The 25,805-nt window shown below is 43.5% G+C and overlaps 2 protein-coding genes across 12 annotated transcripts; one reads left to right on the top strand and one right to left on the bottom strand.

Moving 5' to 3' along the window:
- The first annotated feature begins 778 nt into the window (after window positions 1-778).
- Window positions 779-15,189, top strand: hipk1a (homeodomain interacting protein kinase 1a). Of its 9 annotated transcripts, none has more exons than XM_049016225.1 (19): window positions 780-1,099; window positions 1,338-1,413; window positions 1,928-2,044; window positions 2,156-2,670; window positions 3,188-3,561; window positions 3,864-3,987; window positions 4,230-4,349; window positions 4,626-4,712; window positions 5,378-5,559; window positions 5,749-5,899; window positions 6,259-6,463; window positions 6,592-6,710; window positions 8,822-8,956; window positions 10,106-10,263; window positions 10,509-10,676; window positions 11,102-11,287; window positions 11,586-11,782; window positions 11,918-12,048; window positions 12,122-15,189. In XM_049016225.1, exons 3-19 carry the CDS (start codon window positions 1,933-1,935, stop codon window positions 12,536-12,538), a joined length of 3,381 nt encoding a protein of 1,126 aa, XP_048872182.1. In that variant the 5' UTR covers window positions 780-1,099; window positions 1,338-1,413; window positions 1,928-1,932; the 3' UTR covers window positions 12,539-15,189. The 9 variants fall into 9 exon arrangements, with proteins under 9 accessions (XP_048872180.1, XP_048872182.1, XP_048872181.1 ...); XM_049016224.1 differs by having other exon boundaries at window positions 2,153-2,670; XM_049016223.1 differs by having other exon boundaries at window positions 779-1,099; window positions 1,928-2,670; window positions 6,337-6,463.
- Window positions 15,190-16,724: 1,535 nt separating this feature from the next.
- On the bottom strand, window positions 16,725-24,066 carry sdf4 (stromal cell derived factor 4). 3 transcript variants are annotated; one of them, XM_049016258.1, is made up of 7 exons: window positions 23,712-24,066; window positions 22,947-23,296; window positions 21,850-21,986; window positions 20,654-20,767; window positions 20,351-20,509; window positions 19,728-19,903; window positions 16,725-19,001 (listed from the first exon to the last, which is right to left on the bottom strand). In XM_049016258.1, the coding sequence occupies exons 2-7, from the start codon at window positions 23,252-23,254 to the stop codon at window positions 18,825-18,827; spliced, it is 1,071 nt and encodes a 356-aa protein (XP_048872215.1). In that variant the 5' UTR covers window positions 23,255-23,296; window positions 23,712-24,066; the 3' UTR covers window positions 16,725-18,824. The 3 variants fall into 3 exon arrangements, with proteins under 3 accessions (XP_048872215.1, XP_048872214.1, XP_048872216.1); XM_049016257.1 differs by having other exon boundaries at window positions 23,716-24,066; XM_049016259.1 differs by having other exon boundaries at window positions 22,947-23,275; window positions 23,716-24,066.
- Between the last annotated feature and the right edge of the window lie 1,739 nt (window positions 24,067-25,805).

Raw genomic sequence — 25,805 nt, 5'->3', positions numbered from 1 at the left:
GATGCAGAAAAGGCAGTCGCAGTGGGAAAAGCTCATGGCCTCATGCATGTGAGGAGTTTGGTGAGGTCAGGGAGGGTTGGTGGACTTAGATATTTTTGCAAACTGTTCAACATCTCAGGAAGCTGTTGCACAACTTTTCTCAGGCTATATTTATTTTCTCGGGCTATAGGAAATGCTGACCACATCTGGTGATATTTTCAATTAGTTGAAATAACACTTTGAGAAGCCCCTCAACTCCAGTCAACATTTGTGACTAGTTAAAGCACCCCCACCTCCTCAAATGGTTCCATGGAATAGCAAATCATTAAACAAATATATTATTATTTCTGCAACCACATATTAAGACAGATCACGATGGAAGGAAGGAACCAAAAACGTCAAAGTGGGGAGAAATAAAAACCTCTGGGGGTCCAAGGTCAACTGACTGCCAAAGCACCACCCCCCCAACCCCCCCGAGCATGCTAACATTGAAAAAGTAAGTGGGATTGCTTGCTAAAAGCTAGGGGTAAACTGACCAAGGGCAAAGTTTATATATTTAGCTTGTGAAAGAAATAATAGCAACAAAACATCAGCAATATTATTATTATTATTATTATTATTAAAATCGCCGCTCACAGCTCTCATTTTAATAAGCCGGATGGAAGATTTTTGGATGGATGTGACTATTGTCACTACTGTGTTCTGGGTGTGTCGGGAGAGGTCACCGTGGCGATACCGTTTACGGACAGTAGATGGCAGTAAGTTCCACATGGGGATCCTGAGCGACCAGTGAATTCACCGAAGAAGAAGCTTTTGCGTTTACGATAACGTTATCGGAAGTGGGACTTTTGACACTAATGGGGATGTGGGCTTTTCCACTTTGACGTCGGTCCTTCGATTGTTTAACTGTGTTTAATGTAGATGCTTACCGTGTTGTTTTTCCATTTAAAACACATTCAGTCGCGTTGTGTCGTTTAAATATTTAGGCATCCTTCCATTTTCTTTATTCGCGTTTTTTTTTCTTTCATTTTTAACGTTGTCGTGGGGAAACAATGAGGCCTAACTGGGGAGCCGGAAAAACTAATGATTATATGGACGTTCAAGGTTAAGATTCATACAGGTATTTAGCTGTAGACGTTTTCTCGTTGCCTCTAGTTTATATGCGTGTTTATTTTGTTTTTTTATTTTTATTTATATGGTTAATCCGTCGCCGAGACCTGCCTGTGCTTTGTTATACACACTAATGACAAATATCGACGGCTAGCCGATAAACTATTTAGCTAGCTACCTACCGTGATGTGTGCTTAATACGAACGTGCGTTTATGTGGCTTTTAATCGTTTATTTGTCCTTTCCAAGGTAAGATGCTGTTTGGGGAAACGGTGTCTATCCGCCTTAACCCAGCATCAGTCTGGAGATGAAATAAGATCAGATGGTAAGTAGCTAGATTTCATAACAAGCTGTTGAGTTTTCCATTGTAAAGAGATGCGTCAAACGCATTAAATGATACGGATATTTTGCTGTAGCTAAAGAGTGCTATGTTATTTAAATTAATATAGTCTTAATTCGGGGACTGTGGATTGTCATGGTTTATGTCCGTAATATCAGTGGAAATATCTAATACAGCACGGTGAGTGGTGTTATAATTAGGGGAAAAATCTGTGAAAAATCTAGGTTTGGTTTGTTTCGTTTCGTACTTGTTTTCGTAATCAGCAAACAGCGTGTGATGTGGATTCCCCTGTTATGCATGAAAATACATTTGCAACTCCGACGTAGACTGTGTAAATTGTAATGCAGGCTCTGTCGCTGCAGCTGCGATGTACTCCCATACATCAAATAATACTTGATGCAACATCGCAGTAAAGATAATTAGGTTTGATGGTCGTTGTTATATATGAATCTGTAACTTACGTTTTCTGTTTTTTTTTTTGTCTTAATTTCTCTCACAGAAAGGATGGCCTCCCAACCTCAGGTCTTTTCATCCCCTTCAGTGTCCTCCAGTGCCTTTTCCTGTGTGAAAAAGCTGAAGGTGGAGAACTGTTTATGGGATGTAACAAGCCAATCGGGTGAGAGCAAGTACTACCTGCCCAGCCCCTCTCAGGGAAATGCTGCCACCCCCACATCCTCTGGCTTTAACACTGCATATGGCTCATCGAACCTGATTCCCCCTCCAGCAGGGGGCTCCCGTGGGCAGATTGTGGTTCGTGCCGCGGACAGCACAGGCAGTCTTCCGGGGCCCTCCTCGTCCTCCTCTTCCTCCTCCACCTCCTCCTCCTCCTCGAGCTGCCGCGTGAATGAAGCCGCCTCCTCCAAGTCTCACGGTGTCTACCAGAGGCAGCACAATCTGAAACGCAAAAATGAAGAGGTCGACAGCAGCGACAGCGTCCAGATTCTGGAAGAGCTCTCTGCCCCCGCGCTCTCCCACCGGGTCGGGGGCGATGGAACTACTGTCCAGTCTATTGCTCATTCCACCTCCACCACTAAGAGTAGCAACTCCCACAGCGAAGGGGACTACCAACTGGTACAGCATGAGATCCTTTGCTCCATGTCCAACAGCTATGAGGTTCTGGAGTTTCTAGGCCGGGGAACGTTTGGGCAGGTGGCCAAGTGTTGGAAGCGTGGCACTAATGAGATTGTGGCAATTAAGATCCTGAAAAACCATCCATCGTACGCCCGCCAGGGGCAAATCGAGGTATGCATATAGTTTGTAGACTACCTTGTCCGATACCACTAACAACAGTTCTTGCACAAGTAAAGTCGGTGGAATGATGTTCTCATTAATATTATTGCATATGGTCACTACTTACAACAGCTTTATTCAGTAATTGAAAAGAGAAGAGAAACCCTGACTATGGGTTGCCTTGCTCTAGTGAACATACTATAGATATTGTTTTGCAGAGTGTTGGGGCGTCATTTCATGTTCTGAATACATGTAGCAGCATGACCTTCCAAAACAACCGTTAGCTCATTCACAGGCTAATGTAAGTGCATTTTACCAGACTTAAGACATGGAAATGGCTGTCTTTCAGCATCGATTTCAGAGTTCCCCTGTCCAGGTCCCGGAGGGCCAGCGGATTTCCTTGCTTGAACAGATGTCCAAACTGTCCTAGATTCTGGCCCTCCATGACCGGATTTGGGGAACCCTGATCTATCTGAAGCAGAGGTTAAATTTTGCCCATGTTCAGCAACCTCTTGGTTTATTCTCTTAGGTGAGCATCCTGAGCCTGCTAAGCACGGAGAATGCAGACGAGTTCAATTTTGTGCGGTCGCTTGAGTGCTTCCAACACAAGAACCACACTTGTCTGGTGTTTGAGATGCTGGAGCAGAACCTCTACGACTTCTTGAAGCAAAGCAAGTTCAGTCCGCTGCCTCTGAAGTCCATCCGGCCCGTGCTGCAGCAGGTGGCCACTGCTCTCACTAAGCTGAAGAGCCTGGGCCTCATCCATGCTGACCTCAAGCCTGAGAACATCATGCTGGTGGACCCCGTCCGCCAGCCCTTCCGTGTCAAGGTCATCGATTTTGGCTCCGCCAGTTACGTCTCAAAGGCAGTTTGCTCCACCTACCTTCAGTCGCGCTATTACCGGTGAGCCTTGTGTACCGAGGATAGTCCCTGAGAATGCCTGGGCAAGTGGGCATGACAGTGATGTGGTTCCCTTCATTCTTTTGCTGCCCGCTTAACTTGGCAGCATTTCTTTAGTTCAGTTCAGATACTTGGCTGTGAACTGAAGCTCACGGGTTTGAATCCCTAATAGTTTCCCGATGATAAGCTTCCCGCATAGGAAAGGAAGCGTTTAACAGGGCGGTTGGATTATGTGTTGCAGTTATATTGACGGCATGGCTTCTTGTGTGTCGGCTAACGGTTCTCTTGTGTGGTGCCTAACGCAGGGCCCCTGAGATCATCCTAGGGCTTCCTTTCTGTGAGGCCATCGACATGTGGTCCCTGGGGTGCGTTATAGCTGAGCTCTTCCTCGGATGGCCGTTGTACCCCGGAGCTTCCGAATATGACCAGGTTGGTGCTTAATAATGTGGAAGCAGTAGCTAGCAGATTACAAACATCATTTTATTATTGTATGTTTTTAAAGTGCTGCTGTTCTTCCTTCTTGAAACGAATGTGCTCAGTGGAAATGTCATTTACCTTTTAAGATGACGTACAAGAACATTAGTGTTCTGTGGATCTGTGTATCGACAGCATTGGTACGGGCTGATCCTAGACGTTGACCGGAGATGCTTGTCGTAACTGTTGTGCCATAGATTCGTTACATCTCCCAGACCCAAGGGTTGCCGGCTGAGTACCTTCTGAGTGCAGGAACCAAAACCAGCCGCTTCTTCAACAGAGGCCCTGATTCCAGCTACCCCCTCTGGAGACTGAAAGTAAAAGTTCTCTTTAAGGCTGACATTTTTTCTAGTGGTGAATCATACGGCGCTCATATAGTGCATACACACTGTGACTGACCTGGATCGTCCTTAGTAAAGAAGAAATATTGGATTAATTCAATCTCTCTTGCTGACATTTAGCACATGTACTCTCTCTCTCTGTGCTTATTATAGCCCTATAATCCATAAAACGCAGTGATCTTATTTGTAAGTTGTTCCAGTGCGTGTTGATGGTGTTATTGCATTCATCATGTGTTTTCATTTTGTACACAGACACCTGCAGAACATGAGGCAGAAATGGGCATAAAGTCGAAGGAGGCTCGCAAATACATCTTTAACTGCCTAGACGACATGATGCAGGTAGAGTTCCGTGTCTCAGCAATGCGGCATGCAATGTTAGGTTGGTGTGTCTGCTGTAAGGAAGATGTGCTGACTGCCCACTGCACCAGGGCATATTAACCATGGAGTTAGTTTCCCAAATATCAGAAAGTAAGATGATAATGTTCAGCTACTCTGGTTCTGGTCGAACGGGACAAGCTGTTGGCATCATGGCTGGTGTTTCCCCAGTTAGTCCTAAATTTGACAGTTTATGGATGTTAGGGCTGGTCTGATATGGTATTTTCTATAATGATCCTTCATACAGCAGTTTGTATTTCTAACCTGTGAGGTGTGACTTAACGTCCCAAAAGCAACACCTGCAAGATGTGGAAATTTCAGGTCCAGAAAGTAAAAAATCCAGGCCATGATTTCATTTCAACCACCCAGTTAAGTACTCTGTGACTCTTTATGCTGAACTGTTTGGTTGAAGCAAAATCTTGGTCTGGACTTTTACTTTCTGGACCTGAAATTTCCGCCTCTGTCACCTGCTAAGGTGTGCATTTCAGATTGTGGGGAGCAGGTCTCTGCCACTGGATCATGAAAGAATTAACGTAAATATATAAACATGCAAGTGATAAAGTTTTCGGTTTAAAGAAAAAGCTGGAAGAAAACCTGCCTTGGTTTTGAATGTTCATCTCCTCTCCCAGGTGAACATGACCAATCTGGAAGGGACTGACATGCTGGCAGAGAAGGCTGATAGGAGGGAATTTATTGACCTGCTGAAGAAGATGCTGACCCTGGATGCAGACAAACGAATCACCCCCATGAAGACCCTGAGCCACTCCTTCGTCACCATGACCCACTTGCTCCATTTTCCACACAGCTCACAGTAAGTAGGATCAGTCCCTCCCATCTAGATTGCCTCGCTAGAAAATTCTCCATCCAGCCTTTCTGCTTGCCTCCCCACGCTTATCTAGATCTTCTGTTCTCTGCAGTTGAAGTGTGTCGAAAGAGAAGCACATCTGCGATTTCTGTTCAGGTTTTTGGCTAAACTAGTGATGTTTCTTACCATGCGCAGTGTGAAGTCCTGTTTCCAGAACATGGAGATATGTAAGCGCCGGTGCACTGCCTTTGACAACGGGAAGAACCTCTTCTCTAGCAACAGCACGCCTGGGGCAGCCACTAACCTCACAGTTACCTTCAGCAGTCAGCTCAACCAGCACAATCAGGTATTCATCTGTGGAAATGTTGTAGCTGCATTATAATGATGGAGGACCTAGCTGGGTAAAATTGTCCTTTCATTTGGAATAGCACTTACTAGTCGGCAGTATTGTCTCTGTACACTGCGTACCATATTAGGCTCTCCATGTACCACCATTATGACCGACATTTAAGTAGAGATACCCCCGCATACCACTGGAGGGAGCTCATGTGCTATCAGTTGTACATATACCATAGTTTGAGAATCATTGGTCCTAATTAGTCTGTAAGTTACTATTTAAGTATGATAAAGCCCAAAGTCTGTCTGCAAGGCAGCTGCTGCTCTTAGGCCAGCTCTGACAGCTACTGTGTCTTACACTTGCTCTAGGTGGCTTCTGCTGGTGGTCCATCTCTTTCTTTGAGCAGCAACGTCCCACTGCTCAACTACCAGCCTGCTCTCTACCAGCAGGCCACCATCAACATCCCAGGCTTCACCCAGCAGAGTGTCCCGCTGCCAGCCCGGCCTCCCCAGCTGTGTGCCCAACCCGAGCCCTTCCAGCAGACGCTCATCGTGTGCCCTCCTACCATCCAAGGTACCGGCGGCGCCGTTGCCCATGTGAAGAGATCATGCTGCCCCAGATAGCTTAATCTGTGACATGATTTCAGAATCAAATACTCAGCAGCACATGACCCTGTTGGCCTGTTGAATTTTTGTTGTTAGGGCTGCAGTCCTCCAGTAAGCACTCCAGTTTTCCGGTGAGGATGGACAACACTGTGCCTATGGTCGCCCAGAACCAATCCAGCCAACCTCTACAGATTCAGCCAGGCATGCTCGCACAGGTAAAGCCTGACAAAAACACCTACTCGATTAAAAATCGCTCTTTGCTCCAGGCGCCCAATTCATCCTTATTTCATTTTCCCGTTGAACATTGAGTTTTGCTCTTTCAGATTTACAGTCTAAAAGTTTCCTGTTTTAAAGAGTCGGCCAGTCAAATGATTGGGCAGAGATTCCACTGTGGATGTGTTGTTGTCTTTTGATGTTTCTCTCCTTCTATAGAAGGAGGCCCTAGTTGTTTCAGAGAGCAACAGTCAACGGTTAAGGGGTTTTGGGACTGACTAATGACTTTAAAATGAAGGGTCTTTCGCGTTGTCTGGTGATCTGCAATGGACCGGGTGCCATTATATTTAAGCTTCCTTTGGATAAGGGTTCTAAGATGTATTTGCCTTTTTTGTCAGCTTACAATTACACCACAATGCCTGTCACAGCTCCCCTCGCACCCCAGCCAGTCTGTCTGCTGCATTCTGACTGTGAAGTAGCCAAATGGCATTCTCAAACAGGAGTGTGACTCTGCTTATGCTTTGACTTGTCTGTGTACAAATCATGCAACGACCTTAGTTCTAGTATTCACAGCCCCATCTGGTGGTGATGGGTACTCCACCTCCGAAGCTAGCGATTAACAAGTCTGGTCGGGATTGGTTTACCAGGAATGTGTATTTTTGTTTTCATGACTGATAGGCTTAGAGCTGTGAGCCATACATACATACATGCGTATATATAATACATATATATTTGCATACATACACTGCTCGGCCAAAAAAAAAGTCACCATTTGAATTTATATCAGCAAATACTTAAGAGCCAATGACTGGATCGTTATTACAGCTCAGTAACGTCATGCAGCAATGAAGTCAGCTGAGTACCTGAACCTACTGAATGACCAGGTTACACCTCCATCCATCATCAATGGGTTTTTCTCTTCCCTGTTGGCATGGACATATTCCAGGACAAGGATGCCAAGATTCATTGGGGTCGAATTGTCAGAGGGTGGTTCAGGGAGCACGAGGTATCATATTCACGTAGGACTTGGTCACCACAGAGTTGTGACCTTAACCTCACTGAAGGTCTTTGGGATGTGCTGAAGGAGGCTTTATGGAGGTTCAACTCACTTGTCAGTACAGGATGTCGGTGAGAAATGACTGGAAATCTGGATTTAAAATAAAGGGTGGGATGATGCATAAGCCTGTGGAAACAATGGCATGACAAATGTGCACCGTAATCAGAGCTAAAGGCCGTCCAATGAAAATTTCAAATGGTGACTTTATTTTTGGCCCGGCAGTGTGTATTCATACATACCCTGAATAGCTCTGAACCTTTAGGGGATTGTGAGTAACTCGGTATAGTCGGTCCGCATCATTGAGTGCTGTGTTTCCCTGTCCGGTCCTTGGGGAGCCACAGTTGTTCCAGGTTTTGGTTCTCACCCTGCTCCCAGGAAACATGGACTGCCTGTGGGTCCCTGAGGACCCGATTGGGAAGCACACTTTTCATATGTACATGTTATTCCAATTCACAGCTCGCTAATTAGCATAAATACTTCATTTTGTTGAGTGGTACAGTATTGACACTCATTACACTCATTGATCCCTTAGTCTGACATCGTAAAGATACACTACATTGTATATTAACCACACGCAGAGTGCATGAACTCATTTGGAACTGGGTTACCATGGCAGTTATGCAAACCCACAGCGTTTATTGATCAAGAATCTTTCAAGTATTTAAGTATATTATTGCAAGTTTAGGGGCTCCTGTTTTGGGGAGAGAAACACCAGCCTTCACTGTTCCCCATGCCAAGTACTACAAAAAAATTAGTTGATGAAAACAGAAGTTACTCCTGCATTGAAGTTATTAATCCTTAATTATTCAACATTAACATATATAATAACGCAGTAATATACTGTCAGATGAAGATTTAATTCTTAACGGTATATTTAGTAAATCCTTAAACCTACACGTCAGACTCTTTTTTTCCTTACAGCCAGATGTTGATGGTAGCCAGCAGACATACCCATCGCCCCTTCCCGCCAAACTTTTCAAGTAATTTAACGCTCCATCCCCTCCCTCCCGTGCTCCCCGTCCTCCTCCTCCTCTCCACCATGACCTCCTCCACTAGGGCTCCTGCACCCCATTGATGGTGGCCACACTCCACCCCCATATGGCAGCAGTGGCTCCCCAGTACTCGGTCCCCCTGGCGCTGGGCTGTGGGGCCGGAAGGCCTGCCCTCTTGGAGCAGACTGCCACCATGCTGGTAAAGCGACGCCATGGGTCCTGCTCTTCCTGCAATCCCCGCCCCCCCTTAATCCCGCCCCTCCAGACTCCTCCCCCAGAAGGCATGGGGCGCATGTGCTGATTGGTCTGCGCTTTGCTTGTGGCTTCTCATGTCCATGCCCCTCCCTAAAACCCTCCCCTCCTCACTGAGGAACTTATGACTTAATAGAAAAACCCTTGCAAACCAATGTTTTAGCAGCAGTGAAAGTATGCTTAAGATTACAAGATTGCTTTTTACTTGGAAAAATTTGAGTGTTATATTTAGCATACCTGTTCATTAACAATGCAGTACCGATGCTTGTTTGCTGACTGAACGGAGACAAAGGACTGCCAATCTCAATGCGTCCCCATCCCAAGCCGGACACATGCTTCTCGTTGGCCTAACCCATTTTATTTCAGAGCCCTGTGCTTGTAGGATCCCCAGAATGTGTGTAACTTCATCTTTCTCATAGGTACCTTATCAAGCCTTTTCTGTATTCCAGGGCAAAGCAAAACAGTCAGAGGAACTTTGTATTCATTGTCATTATTTTTGAAACCAGATGTATTAATTTTTCCTCACTTTCCCCATCTAGGTTTTTTTGTTCCTCAGATTTAACTCTTTTCTTCCTAGCGATAACGACGAAGATTCCTTATTTGCAGGTTGATGTCTTTGGAAGGTTGTCACCAAGTCCCGAACCACCACAAATAAATGATAACAAAAGATATTAAAAATGCGTCGTTTATAAGACATCATGGTGGCATCTTGCACATGATGGTAATGCGTTATAAAAAATGGCTCCTGTGTTTCCTTCCCCATTCCTCCCAGTATTGGGAGGGGTCATGTGCAGTGTGGTAGGGAGAGAATTGACCCCGTTGTCTGTGTCCCGTCCAGGCATTGCAGTGCATGTGCAAGTCATGCCTGCGCTTGCTCTAACTATTGGCTCGTGCTGGATAAAAAAAGTGGCTTTTTACTCGCTTGCACTGCAGACATACAACCCCCCCGATAAACATGTGTCAGTGATATACAGCCTTTGCATACAGTATGCCAGGTTCTACTCCGGAAGAGCCTGTTGCGAACGTTTCCATTTCCCGGCTATGATGCGGACTGATTCGTGGCTGCTGACGGCTCCTACTCGTGTGTGTCCCTCAGCAGGCATGGCCGGCTGGCACTCAGCAGATACTCATCCCGTCCACCTGGCAGCAGATGCCCGGTGTGGCCCTCCACAATCCCTCGCAGTCAGTCATCACTGACTCGCCACTAGGGGCGCTGCTCTCCGACAGCTCCACCCAGCAAGTCCCCAACTGGAGGTTGGTGCAGTGCGTTGGGTGGGGCATGGTAGCCAGTGCTGTGATCGTGAATTTGTCTGCTTCATTTTAATTAAAATGACTCCAAGACTTCATGATAATTTAATTTAATGTAATTGTGGCAAGTTAGTTGCCGTCAACTGAAGTAAAACCAGTCAGCCTCGCAATCCCTGACCTGTAGCTGAAATAAACTGTTTTCCTTTTCTCCGTGATTTGACTTGTAAGTCATTTGTGGTTCCAACAAACAGGGGCTGTCACGGCGGGCAGCACAACAGCGTCCCACAGCACACCTCCATTCTGGGTGGTCACCTGGGCTCCTCTCAGTCTCTCAACATGGGCGCAAGCAATGCAAGGACACAGCAAGGCGGGCAGCTGGGGCCCAGGGCCAGAGTGCGGCACTCTGACAGCAGAATAAGGTTACCTCCTCTCGCTTTACATCACAAAACAGCCCTTCGTTATAAAGGCATAATGCCTGCTACATACGTTTAAACGTGATTTAAGATCTAGATGATCTACATTTTTCACAAGATAGACCCAAGTATGTAATGCTGTGATTTTCAGACATTTGACACTGTTTCATTGCAGAAAATATTAGGCTCTCTGCATACCATGATTGTCACCATAAAGACATACCTCTTCTGACCACTAGAGGGAGCTTGTGCACCACCTTAGTGTGCATACCATAGTTTGAGAACCACTGTCTTGCTGTATTATGTTCCTTTTGCTTATATGGAACTTATCACTGAGGGGTGTAAATTGCTCCTTAAAGGTCAGAATAACTGTATCGATGGTTTGTATATATATGCTAATTCGGCTTGGTAACACTCATCGATGCCTACAGGCCGAAGTCTCTGCTGCAGCCCAGTGCCCATGTCGTGCAGAACAGCCCGCTACTGAACTCGCCAGCTTACAACGCCGTCCTCTCTCAGCCAATCATCATCTCCGACACTCCGAGCCCTGCCGTCAGCATCATCACAATCCACAGTGACACGGAGGATGAGGACGATCGGAAGTTTCCCACAGTCAGGTAAGCTTGCTTGGTGGGGACCTTGAAGCCAGTGAAGCTGAGTCTAGTTAATAGCTCTATTCGACGTGTCCTATATTTTTTCTGTTTTTAGCGATTGTGAATTTGACTTTTTTGGTATATTAATGGTTTTTTTTCTTCCTCCCAATTTGTATTTCTACCTACCTAAGCATGAGCACAGCGTTGAGCATGATGTCCAGTTACGGTGTATAGCGGGCAACCGATATGCTTAGTGTTGCTCTTCACATATGCAAAGGCTCGTAAGGTTAAACTGCTGTACTGTACTAACCTTCTGTCACAGCTGTGGGGCCCCCCAACGGTCCAACGTTATCAGCTGCGTAACCGTCCATGACTCCCAGGACTCGGACTCCTCCACCAGCAGCCCGCTCAGCCCCAGGCACCTGCCCAGCTTCGTGGAGACGTCCAACCCCTTGCCTCGCTCCCTGGCCATCATGGTGCCCCCCGTTAAGGCCCAGCCTGGAGAGAATGCTGTGTCAGGTACGAGAACTCACTCACGGCATGTAGCACAGAGAATAGTGTTCTCTGTGTTTTTTTAAGTGTTTTTGTATAGTGTTTTTTTTCCCCTTTCATTTTCCTGCTTGGCATAATAACACGCCCACCGGAACATTCCAGGACAGCCTCTAAATGCCTGCAGTAAGCTGAAAAAGGGGGCCGTTCATCAGCCTTGCGGTGCTGGGATCTCGAGCACCAGTCGGCACCACCAGGCCATCGCCAGCCGCTCCCAGCCGCTCAACCTGACTCAGGTGAGGCCTCTTAATTAGCCCCTGGGCTCCTGAGGCAACACAGTGGGGTTTAATACCTGTGCTGCTGTTCTAGGTTCAACCATCTGCCATAACATCTCAAGACAGGACGGCTGGTGGGTCCCTGCGCCGGCAGCCCGCCTACCATGCTGCTGCCTCCTCCCATTCCTCTTTCAGCCTGCAGGAGGCGCCCATTTTCAGCTCGGCTCCCAGCTTCTACGCTTACCCCGCTTCTGCAGCCTTGGCTTCCGTCTCCCAGGCAGTGGATCAGCTGCACAACTCGTCCGCCGCCGCCTCTTCCTCCTCTTCCTCCGGCCGTCATGTTGGCGGCTCATACTCCTCCTCTTACAGCCTCCTGCCGAAGAACGGAGCAGTGGCCCGGGCTCAGTACCAGCACCAGTTTCCGGGCCAGCCCTATGCCCGCTCGGCTGCTGGCCAGGCCGGCTACCAGCTGGGTCACCGCAAGCTGGACAGACAGTACCTTTACCTATGAAGTGTAGGAACCTGCTCTGTCTCACCTGCAGCTTCTCACTACACAAAACCACTCAGCTGCTCCGGTGCATCTTTGGAAGTTTTAAGCCTGTGGAGAAGATGCTCTGCTTACACTCAGAGCCTTTCTTCCCAATACTGATATTTTAAACAATTAGTTTTAAAGCCTGTTTCAACAGTCGTAATTGCTTTAATTTGATTTTAATTGTCTAAATAACAAATTGGTGGGTGACACGCTGGCTCAGCGGGTGTCAGTGGGTGGTGCTGTTGCCTCACACTTCCAGGGTGGGGCCTTTGGGTCCCGCCCCCACTCTGTGTGTGTGGAGTTTGCATGTTCACCATGCGGGTCTCCTGCGGGTGCTCCGGGTTCGTCCCGCAGTCCAAAGACATGCAGGCTGATTGGCATCTCAAAATTGTCTGCGGAGTTTGTGTGTGATGAGCTCTCTGATGGACTGGGTGTCCTGCCCAGCGTGTCCCTCCGACCTTTGCTGCCTGGAATAGCTTCCAGGCCTCTGTGATTCTGTCCGGGATAATTGTCGGAAGACAGACAGATGGATGGATGGACAGACCATACTGTTTTACAAAGCCTTTTAGTTCTACTCTTATGTCTAGTCTAACTAATAAATGGCTTAAGTCGTGGTGTGAAAGCAGACTTTTCATTTGGTAGATGTTTAATAAGTACAAGGTTGAACCCTTTGTGACATAGTAAGTGCTCAGCACATTAGCCTTTCTATGTAATGGAGACCATTATTTGTGTTTTAGATGTTACTGGGAGAAAAGGAAGCCAGATTCCATAAGCAGTTCAAGGCCTCTGTCCTTGTGTTCTCCACAAACTCTGAGTGAGTCTATAGGTTCCACCTGCTGCCCTGCTTTCATCGTGTATTGATGTCACTTAGTGTTTTTAGCGCTTGCTGTCTGTGTGTAGTCTTGACCTCAGCCATAAATTGCAATTTGCTCCTCAAGGCCGCCCCCATATTCATGTCTTGGAAGTAGTAAATCATTCGCTGTTGTTTTAATGTGTCAGATTTAGCCCCAGATTTTTAAGAAATAGTCACATATGAAACTGTTGATGCTAATGATGCATTTTAACTTAAGTCATATAGTTCATATTAAGGTGTTATTTTGAGTACGTAATTAGTAAACATCGTAAAGGGGTACAGAATACCGCCCCAGAACTTAAAATAAAAAATTAAAAAAAGAAAGTATTTGAATTCTGTAGTTGAAAGATTCTGTGTTTGAAGGAATGGAAACTGTAGAACCGTGTTTTATGAGTAAATCTGTAATCGATGAGCAAAGTTAACTTTGGAATGGTAGTTTAAGCAAAAGTAGCAGAAGGTAACGGAGATTTTATGTTCACATGGAACTTTTATCCATTGCATGTGACTGCAGTTTTTACACGAACCACTTTCTTATGGAGAAGAGTTTCATTGTGTAACAGGTAGCTCTGTATTGTTTCAGAAAGGAAGCAGTTTTGGATTTTGCTGGAAGGGTCTCAGAATCCAATGACCTTGTGTGGTAAAATGCGACTCAAAATACAAATGACCTTCGACTTCATAAACATTTAACTTTGTATGTAGAAAATGTAAAGCTTTAGGGCATCACACCACGCTTAGTATATCATTATATCCATCTTTTGACATATGTTGCGAAGAGACCAGAAAAAATCATGTCTTTATTATCACTTTTTCAATTGTAATCATTTCATTGTGCCTCAAAGGTATAATCTTTTGCAACTTAACCATTTACAATCCTCATTTACAGTCGCTTAGATGACTTTTTTTTGTTTTTATGAAACTTAAAATCTCACTTATTACCCCTCTTTTAAAACTGAATTTATCTTAACTGCTTAACCGCATATGCCTGCTTGCAGTTTAGAGAATAACCAAATCTGCAATGTTTAGTTACATAAAGTTAAGAAAACTGTGGCTTTGACTCTTCTTCAAGAATCGTTTCAAACTGTTTACACCTGTAGTGTTTTGTCTGTAGACTGTAAGAATGGTGTGATTGGTAAGGGAGTAATAAGAATACAGCAGTACTATAGAATTGCAGTTTGTGGGGGGAGGGATGGGTTACATCAAACTCTATTGACTCTGCAGTTTCTGTCTAAGATGGTCTTTTTTGTTTTGACATTTTTAATACTCTGGGACCGTGAGTCATGCTAATCTTTCATCGTGTCTTTTGCTGCAGGGGTAAATTTAACAGGCTTGTGCTGTGTTGATTTGTAACTGACTGAATGCGTCTCTCAAGACCCAAAGAAAAATGTGGCGATTATTTTTCCATCGTAAAGAAAACCATGGAAAATGTGTTGAATCTCCTGGTCTGTTCAGGTGGACCAGTGCACCACTTTAATCAGCTGTAATGTTTACCTTTTAGTTGTCTGACTTGTTAGTGAGCTGCCTAGTTGCTTGTCCCCCTCCATAGTCACCAGCCTTCAGTATTTGGGTATTTAGGAAGGGAGGGAGACTGTGGTAAAATTAGTAGTGATGATTCTCTTAGCTTCTAACAGGAAATTTTAAGAATTAAAGAAGAATGGAATGCAACAAGTTTACATTTCTTGTTGTTTAATTTATACGCCCTACCTTAATAAACCAAAACTACTACATCTGAAACAACACTTTAATTTTACTGTAAATAAAATGGGTAAAAAACTAATAATGTCAACTTGTCTGTCAGATTCTTCGAATTCCTGTCACGGTGTTTCTCGCAAGGAATTCTGCAGCATCCTCCTGGTTCAAAGTTCCATCTAATGTCTTCTTTAAAACCAGTATTTACTTCCATAAATTACTTTTCCTAGCAAATAATATTTTTTTTACCTTGCCATACAACTCAATCACCGTCCAAAATTAATATATGGTCAGTTGTCCGAAGGCACTTTTTTGTGTCCATTCAAAAGGTTGTTTTTTTTCTTTGGATGTGACGACCCGTTTGATCTCTTGATCAAAAAATATATTTCTCAATTTCCTGCTCTGTATATTTTGGTTTTCTTATGCTTTGATGCTTAATTGCATTGTATTAATGCCTTGGATAGCATTTCTAGCAGGGAAGAAATTTCACAACCTGACATTGCCAAAGGGACATAAATCGTTATGTACAATCAACAGCTCTTTGCCATTTTAGATGTTTCCGCAGCATTCAGGCGGAACATTAACGCTGCCTTTTTGCCAGTCATTACGTGTAACTAAAGCATATTCCGCATACTGTGACGTCACATGCATACCCCCTATTTACTACTCAGCCTGGGCAGGAAGGCCTGCCCAAATTCACTTGATTGACAGCTGGTCCCTTGAGGGGGCAGGGGGAGCAAAAGGGAAAAGGCAGAAATCTTATTCTTTTATTTCTTTTATTCTTGTGTTCACTGTCTTCATATTCCTCTTCCAGGTCATTACAGTATATGGTGGGTTAGCTGGTAGACCTTTGCGTTAGAGGCCCTTGGTGTTGGTGTCATGAAGCAGCCCAAGGTTATCATCTGCCCACTGTTCTCATGAGTCATGGATTGGCTGGCATTGGCGTCCCCCATCATGTGCCCTGTACTACTTAAGAAAGGCATGCAGCCCTATATACACACCGGGAGCAGCGTGTGGCTCTGTGGGCTAAGCCTGTGTGACTGTAATCAGAAGGTCGCAGGTTCGAACCCACCCTCAGCCTGTGGGTCCTTGGGCAAGGCCCTTAACCCCCAGCTCCCTGGGTGCCGCTACGGGTGGCAGCCCTTCGCAGACAACTTCCTCTATGAAAGAAGAGGAAGTTGTGGGAGGCGTAAGGCCATTTCCCTACAGGGATCAATAAAATATCGATAATTATTATATGGATATGCAAAACATCCTGTATCAACTAGTCCTGGCCACCATGTTGCCGGATCAATTTCTCCCTCCTTGTTCCACTCTTAGTAAGTTCTCTCCCTCACAAGTCTTGCCATTTCATGCTCTGGCCATAATGATTTGGCTCTTGTCACAGTCACTCAGATCTTCATCCCTGCCCATTTCTTCTGCAGTCTTACTGTTTAATATATCCCACACACTGATGAGGAAGTGGTGGCTCACTGGTGTGTGTGTGTGTGCGTGCAGAAACAATTAGTGTAAAGTGATTTCAGTATTTATAGGAGGGTTGCTAATAATGGAAGACATTTTGTTGTTGAACATAAGGATCAAGATGCAACCAAATTATTTTCCCCAATGATTCAGCCTGTCCCTGAATTTCACGATAAATTCTGCACAACTTTTAATCAAGTGCAAAGGCAAATACAGTGCATGAATGGACAGCCTTAGACATCTACAGACCCTGAAGAAATTGATATCTAATTGTAACATTTTTACAGAATCTATTTAATGCAATGCCTTATGATTAACATTGAAATATACTACAGAGATTGGTAAGAAATTTATTGTTCCTTGTAAATTTTGTAATACAATGCAATTTAGAGAAGCTTTACATTCACCAGACAAGCTTTTAAACAGCCTTAAATTAGCAAGAAGTTTAGATGCTGGTTCCAATTATTCAGTACATTTCCACAGGATGTGTCATTTCAGCAAAAATGCAACCGAAGACTATACATAAATTCTAGAAATGCTATCCAAGGCATTAATACAATGCAATTAAGCATCAAAGCATAAGAAAACCAAAATATACAGAGCAGGAAATTGAGAAATATATTTTTTGATCAAGAGATCAAATGGGTCGTCACATCCAAAGAAAAAAAACAACCTTTTGAATGGACACAAAAAAGTGACTTCGGACAACTGACCATATATTAATTTTGGACGGTGATTGAGTTGTATGGCAAGGTAACTTGGAAAGCCGTCTACCTGCTAATATAGTTATAGCGTTTTTCAAAAAACACCGATGACATGGAGCAGCTTTTCACATAATGTGCAGAATACCCTTTAATCAGTAACATTATTTACATCTTGGGCACCTCCCTAACTAACAGCCACCTGGACCTGTGCTGTGCTAAGAGAAAGGACGCCCTGCTTGTTCTCTGGGACTGTGACACATATATACCGAAGAATAAAAAAAAGTTGTTTTTTTTCGTAAATCCACAGGCTGAATCGACAAGGGCCAATTACCACAGAAAACTAACAAATTGGAGACAAACAATGTTCCTCTTTTTGATGGGACGACTGACGTTTTTAAGAGTTCTACATATTGCATTGCCAGTTAAAAAATGACGAGAACAGGAAGTTAAGACTGTTTACTGTTTTAAGTCATTTTACCCAAATCAAATTTCACCCGGTAGATTAATGAAATCCAGAAACGCTCCCAAAATCCGTGTTTTGGAATTTATATAAAGCAAAAATAAGACAATAGTTCAATTGTTTAAAACTAGTAGAATTTATATCATGTCAAGGGAAACAACTTATCCCTCTGAGCCAGTTACTGAATCCTAATTATGCCCCCCCCCCCCAAATTTGTAAGGTTGCTTAGCAGCTGAAGGTGCGACACATATAGCCAGGCTCAAAGGCGTGGATGTGCACAGAGAATGTGACAATTCTGCAAGACATGCATCTCAGTTTTGTTCTGTAAACGCAAAACTGCAACGCAAAGACGATCACTCCTGTCGTTTCCATGTCATCATCTTCATCTTCCCTGCACTAAACCAGTTCCTCATTTTCCCCAAGTCTGTGTTTTGCATTTCTGAAATTAGAAAAAGTGGGCAAAGATCCTCACATACTTTCAAATTTGAAATTTAATCGGGTGACTTAACATTTTGTTAATCGATCATGACTAATTTATAATGTCTGCGTGTTGACTGTTCTTTTACAATGTCCTCCAGTTGGATACTTGTTTAAGCTGATGCAATTAGGAAAGAAATTCTCACATGGGAATGGATATCATATGCCAAACTAAATAAACCAATTACATAATCTGTGTGCTTTCAACAAAACCTCGACTGTAGCAAACAGGTTCAAGAAAATTCCTCATATATATTTTTTCCAGAGAAACACATATGTTTGGATATACGTATACATCCAAACATCTCTCTTGATGGGAAATTAATTTGGTGGTGCAACATATGGAACTCATGAATAATAAGGACAGCAGCACATGCAATTCAATGAAAGTGACTGCAGAGGTAGATGGCAAGGCAGACCGAATAGGACACACGTCTCAAACTGAACCTTGACAAGCCTGAAGGAGCAACAGAGCTGACAGGCTGAACGCGTACAGTGACGCCTCAAGCCGCGGCGTCTTTGCAATGGTAGGGCCTCCCCGCGAAGGCCAGGCTGGGTGGAAGCTCCATCCAGCTGCTGGACAGATGAGGGGTTTACAAGGAGGACAAACGCAGAAAGGCTCCATCAGAACTCCTCGTGCACGTTGCGGGCGTAGTCCATTAGCTTGCTACCCGTGAAGTATTCACTGTATTTTAGTATCTCCTCCAGTTCCAAATTGTGGTTCTGGTTCTCATCAGCCACAGCAATCATCTGCTTGGCTTCGTTGAGGGCATTATATTCATTCATGGGGTCCATGTACTCCTGCAGGACAATGTTAAAAATACAACAAGGTCAGAGAAGACACTGAAGCAATGTGCACCCCGAGTAATTTCCACAATAGCAGGAAGATGGCGCTGCAGTCTGCTTAGGGTCGTATTTTAGATGACCGGATGGATGGAAAAGCACCCAGGAAGTCCTTGGCTGAGAGAAGGGAGGAAGCCAACTACATGAACAGCAGCTCAAAAACTCAACTGGCCGATGATTAGAGTTCACAGTATATATTTATAGTACACTTGAAATAGTCAAGTGATGAGCAGATATTATTACGGCAAGTCGGTTTGATGTTACTAGTAATAATGTAAAACTATTTTTAAAAAGCTTTGATTAGTACAGGCAGTCCCCGGGTTACAAATGTCTGATTTATGGACAGGTCATACTTATAAATGTACTGCCATAAAGCCGATTACATAAAAAATCTGGGTTATAATGGTTTTCAATAACGAATGTACGCCCTACTTTGTGATGCTTGCGAAAACACTGCGTGGCTTCAGCAGTTCGTCGGCTTGTGGTACACAGCAGTACCGCAAGTACATACTTTTATTATTTAAATTAGTACAATTATTATTGTGCACTGTTATTTTTCCAGCTTACCTACAAATTCAACTTAAAGACAGACTCAGGGAATAGATCTGGTTTATAACCTGGGGACTGGCTATACCTGAAAAACGTTAATACTTGCAACTTCAAATAAGACATAACATGTCCTACCTCCAACTCCTCCATTGTGACTATACCATCTTGGTTGGCATCAATGACCTCCTGGAATTCCTTCTTCCTCTCCCTGACCCAGTCGTCGTCAACGTCCTGGGCTTGCTGGTTCTCCACGGTGCCCATCGGCAAGGAGATGAACTCCGACAGGGTCAGCTTCTTGTCGCCATCTTGATCTGTCGCGTCCCCAGAAATGGCAAGGTAAACTTTTTTGCACGAGTGAGGTACGCAGAGTGGAGGCAGCGGTGATGGAATTTGCCGTGTCACGGGCGATACTGCTAGCTTACACCTTAAGAATTACAAATCTGATCCTTGCTCTAGGTCTGCACATGCAGTGTTGGCTTGTTTTCCAGCTTCTTTACCCCCATAACCAAAATACTCACGGTTCATGTGGTAACTCTGAATGATTGTATATCTATTAATGACCCTGTGTGCCATCCATGGCACTAGGACCGTAGATCAGTTTGAGGCTATCGGGAGCTTTTCCCAAGATGAAGGCTGCATGTCTACATCAAAGGCTAGTACTGCCAATAAGTGTCAGGCTTGTTTTAGGGTCAGGACCACATTCTGAGTAGCTCAGTTGTCCTAAAAACACAACCATAGATGGCAAGGAGTTACTGTACCCAGGTCACGAACGATCTCCTTGACCATGTACTTAAGCATGCCCCGGCTATGCTCCGGGTGAAGGAAGGAGAGGAACTCCTCTTCGTTCAGCAGCTGGTCTGCTGGGGGATTGTCGGCCTGAAACCAGCGGTCCTTAAGGCTCTCTAGAACTTCCTGGGCTGTAAACGATGCAATTACAAAATCGTATGTTACAACTCGCACCAACATTCTACTGATAGTCTCCCAATATAAAAATCATGAGCATACCGACTGTTTGCTTATCACTTTAAGTACCATAAAAGATACAATGGGTGTCGACTTACTCTCCTCATCCACTTTCAACTCCTCGTTATTCTTAAGCTTCTCAGCCACCTCCTTCTCATTGAAACCTTTGCTTGCCAAAAACTTCACTCGGTATTCGTCCCACGTGACATGTCCTATAAAGAGCAACACACACACTCACTTTGCTTAATTTCTGCAACAGAGAAAGACCCATATACATAAAAGGAGAGGCCTGTTCTGTCTTTAAGGGTAACCAAATGAGCGACAGGTCTTTAGAAATTCTTGCCCATGTACATCAGTACTGACCCAGGAGGAGAAAAATCCATACGACAAGCTTATAGATGAACGTACTTTGTTATATAGTCCAATAAATTCTTGGCTTCACTGTCTGAGCTGCTGCTGCGTGCTTTATTAAAATGACTCAAGCACTTGCCACAATATGTTTATCTGCGCTCTGTGTGTGGCTCTGCTACATCGCAAACATTCTGCACCGCCTGGGGTTGCAGCGTGACATAGAATAAACAGGGTGGGCGTCGTTTTACTCTCTTCTTGCTGACGTCTTCAATTTCATTTTCTCCAGACGTATATAGTACATTTATAGCATACTTAAAATACGGCCACCTTAATTGAAAGTTCAATCCAGTGTGCACGGTAAGTTTTTGGTTAAGGTTTTGTCTTGCACAAAAAACTGATCTTCGCATACCAGATACCATATTTCACCATTAGACTGCATCCTTGAAACTCAGCTTGGGGTGCAATGTGCATCTTATTAAGCATACACTTTCCCTTGGTTTCAATAAACCAGGAGATACAGGCACCATCTTCCCAGCAAAAAGACAATGCACATTGTCATGACACCAGGGGCCGGTACTACAAAGCAGGCTTAACTGGCTTATCGGGGTCAGAACTTGTCAGATTTAAGGTAGTCTGAGAACGTGATCAATCATGCAATCAATACATATTCAAAATAATAGATAGCCTGTAATATAAGTGTGAGCATTTTATTATGCATCCTTGAAGATATCATCACAAGAACATCTTGAATCTCCTCTACACTAATTAAATAGACAGTTTAATGATCCACTGGCCTTCCAAAGTACAGCTATAATAAACAAGGACACCTGACCCACAGAACATCTCATTTCTGTTCTGAAAATACAGGGGCCACAGACCAAGGAAACCAATAGCCGGAATTCAGGAGCCCTGTGACCCTGCGGACCAACAAAATTCTCCTCACCATCTCCATCTGGGTCCACCGCACGGAAGCTGAGCTTATTCTCCTTCACGGCTTCCTGAAAGTGCTCCTCCGTCTTCTCCATAATCCACCGCTGCATCTCCTTTGCACTGATACTCTGGTCGCCATTGAAATCCACCCTGTGGGAAAGCAAGAGTGATTGGTGTATTTATGGCAAACATAAATGCGTTCCTTCCCATGGAAATACAACGCAACATGCTCTGAAAATTAAATATACAAAACAGGTAATAATAATAATAATAATAATAAACAAACATTAGATCTAAAAGAAAAGTCCAAATTAAAACTAAAAAGCAACCATAACCATTTTTGTTAAAGAAGCTTCCTAGAAAGGTACATAACAAAAACAAAAGGAAAAACAGTAATGTTGGGATATACTGAATAAGGTGAAAGCTATACTAGGATTTCTCGTATATAAAAAAGAAAATTTCTCAGTAAATGCCATGCCTTTGCATGACATCTGCCAATGATGTTATGAAAATGTGACTATCAGAGTCTGATTATGCTCAAAGATTAATACAGTAAACATGTTATTCCGATTGGAGAATGTACCCTAATAGCTATTTTACTTTCATATGCAGTGAAAGTCAAAACAGACAGAAAATCTTTCTTTGGTATATAAAATGACTCTCTCTACTGGACATAACTTAAACCAGTTTTTTTGGTACAAGCTCAGCCCATGAACTTGATCTGTGAAAGGCGATAAGGCAGCATTTAAGGATTTTCTGCCATGTATCTTTAAAAGACAAACATATCTGATTGGTGTCTTCACTCTACAAGGAAATGCCACCTATTTCCCACTAATTTCTTCAAAAACAACTTTAAGCTACACCAGATATAGTCCCAGCTACCAATTATTTGCAATTATAACAAATCTAGTTCGTCACATAGTAAAATTCATTATCTAATTTATTTAAATGTCCTTTTCCCTGTTATGGATTACTCTTTCTTAATGATGTTGTAATATATGACAACACATCCATGTAAAGCGCCTTGTTGTGAAAGGCACTATATAAAAAAATGAAGTGAAATGAACTGAAATGCTCAGATTAGTATTAAACTCTTGTGAGATTCCATACTTGCTGAATATTTCTATTAGCTTCTTCCTGTTCTTCCTGGGCTCCGAATCCTCTTCAAACTCTTCCATATCCTTCCCCAGGAAGACCTCTTGGTGGAAGTCTTTGTTGAGGTGCCCATCCATCTCCATCTTTACCCCATTGAGGTGGTCTGGGGGGAGGATCTCATTCTCTTCTTTGCTGCTGGGGTTCTTGTCTTTCAGAGATGACATGTTGGCCGGACGGGCCTGTGTGGCCATGGTATAAATCAAGGCCAGGAAAGCCAGGTACAGCATCCCGTGCGACCTCTGCCATACTCTCCTTCCGTGCATGGTTTCCGCAGTCAGACGTCTCTGATGGGCCGGTGTAAAGTGCTGTCATTTACATGAACACATGTATTAACCTATATGAAACAGCGATTTACACCTACATATAAAAACAAAATTATACGCCAAACATGCTCAACTACCCTTTATAGTGACCTTACGTACTACTTCAGCTGACAAACAGATGTTACAAAATCCAATTTAAAATGTAACGCGGGATAGCCATGGTTAAGGTAAAGACAGAATAACATGATGACGATAAAAAAACATTTCGCCCGCAACGCTACGTGACGTGGGTGAAAGGTTGCCAAAATTACGATTTGTATTTGGAAAGAAGAATACGGTCTTATTAATGTATCTCAAACATAAATAAGGAAACAAATTCAACCGTCAGATAGACAATAGCCACAAAACCAACAAACCGAAAACGCCAACAGCTGGGATCGAGCCAGGTGAGACTGACCTACCTACTGCGACATCCACTGCGCAGGAAATAAAAGTAAAATAAAAATAAACACGGTCAAACTAATAAAATGTATCTATAGGTCTAGCTGCACGGGTGACGCGCCGTCTGCGTCACATCGACCCTCAACGTTGATTGGAAGAATCCGCAGGGCGACACATGAATTCTAGGGTTTCCTGTACACGTGGCTCTTGGTCAGGCAGCGGTTGGTACTGAGCGGGGTCACTCCCCTCTGCTAAAGCTTAAAACACGTCCACAGAGCTCAAACTGAGCGCTGTATGACGGCTTTCAGGTAACATACGAGTAGCTGTCATTGTCTGGAACCCGACTTCCGGGGAAAATGCTGTTCGTATGACCTACCCCGGCACCAGTCGCTTATTTGCAGCGTGAAACCCGGTGCATTTCCCCCTGGCGGCTATACACATTATTGTTGAGAATCAAAGAGACTTTACCATGATTTTGGTGGTGTCATTTGTATGGTTTATCTAAGGCTCTGTTTTAACGTCAGTGTTGTAAACAGATTTTTTGCGTCTTATTTTTAACAAGTCGTGTGCACGACGTCACCTTTTTCGCACAGATTCGTACCTCCAGCCACAAGGTGGCGACGAACGCGAAACATTTCCAACTGGAAACCCCGTTTACGCCCTTCCACGTCTTCCTCCTCGATGTTTTGCAAGATGTGTGTGCGCACGCGTAAATTATATTTACGTAAGACGGTATTTCAATGGGGAAATAATGACCTGGAGAATATTGTCTTTAATGTGGAAGTCCGATCATTTTTGCGCAAAGAAAGAATTAAATCATGGCCTACTTACTGTTTCACAACAGCATCTGATAAAATAAGAATATCTGCCGAATGCGAGTTTTTAAAGTTTGAACACTACTCGTTAATCCACAGGTTGGATAGTAGTTACTTCCAGTAAACCCTGTAAAACAGTGGGGCTGTAACACATAAGTGTGGTCTTGGCTTTAGTAAACAGACTTCTAGTTACTGAGTATGAAATTGTCACAGAGAGTTTTATTTACTGGTGTAGTTACAAAATTGGACTCTGATCAAAATTTCCCCTTGAGGTCAATAACATCTATCCATCGGTCTGTATAAACATTGCAGAAAAAACATTTCAACATTTAATCTGTTTTTCAGGATATCCTGTTGTTAATGTTCTCTGTGCTACATTTACCTGTTTACACAATGGGTACCGTCTTTGCACTAAATATAAGTTCGCTGGGGCTCCGCGTACCTCCTTGCTGTATGCACAAGAATGTCTTAAATAAAAATGTAGAACTAATTTAAATATTAATATGTTTACAGTATCATCTTAAGTAATAAAGTCGCTTGACTAATTTAGACCTTGAATCATCAGTAATTTTCCCAGAAGTAGTGATTCAGTGCTTGTGCAACGAGTTCTGTTTTACGTTTAAAATGTAAACAGGGATCAAGGTGGATATTTAGCACTAGTGTGTAGGCCAAGCCTTAGAATAAAGAGGTAGATTACCAAGAGCACTTGCTTCTAATTTTTTTTAACCAAATAGGAAGACGGGATAAAAACTAAAAAAGATTTTGCTCTTATGTGTGACAGAAGGCTCTGCTTGTTACATTTTCCCTGCTTCAATTTGGGTTATGTTTGTTTTCTTCATAACACATACAGTGTCTTTTATTGTGTATAGCATTTTGGGAAAAAGCCTTAATTTTCCTTAAGCCAAGAACTATGATTGAAAGGTACACTTGACATTTGGATTAGTCTGTATACGAGACCGCGAATGGAGTTATTGTTACGAGGTCCACTAGGTGGCGCCGTTTACACGGTATTTTTAATGTATCACTGCTGCTTACGGCTAAGGCTGGAGATGATGTAGTATTGCCTCTTTTTTAAGGTTTTGTTACCTTGCACAAAAGTGTCAAATATGCATATTTTATAATTTTGCAAGTTCAGGAAGGTAAAGATGCATGCTAATTGTATGGAATAATGGAATCACTTAGTACAATATTTACCATAGTAGTACATTGTTTTTCTTTTATTTCTTATGTTTGTTTAGATACTGGTTTACTTTTTATTTGTTATTTTTCTTTTGTATTTATTTCTGCTTTTATCA

Source organism: Brienomyrus brachyistius, chromosome 6 (assembly GCF_023856365.1).
Source record: "Brienomyrus brachyistius isolate T26 chromosome 6, BBRACH_0.4, whole genome shotgun sequence".
NCBI lineage: Eukaryota > Metazoa > Chordata > Actinopteri > Osteoglossiformes > Mormyridae > Brienomyrus > Brienomyrus brachyistius.
The sequence above is the reverse complement of the archived record's forward strand: the minus strand, read 5'-3'. Positions and strand labels throughout refer to the sequence as shown.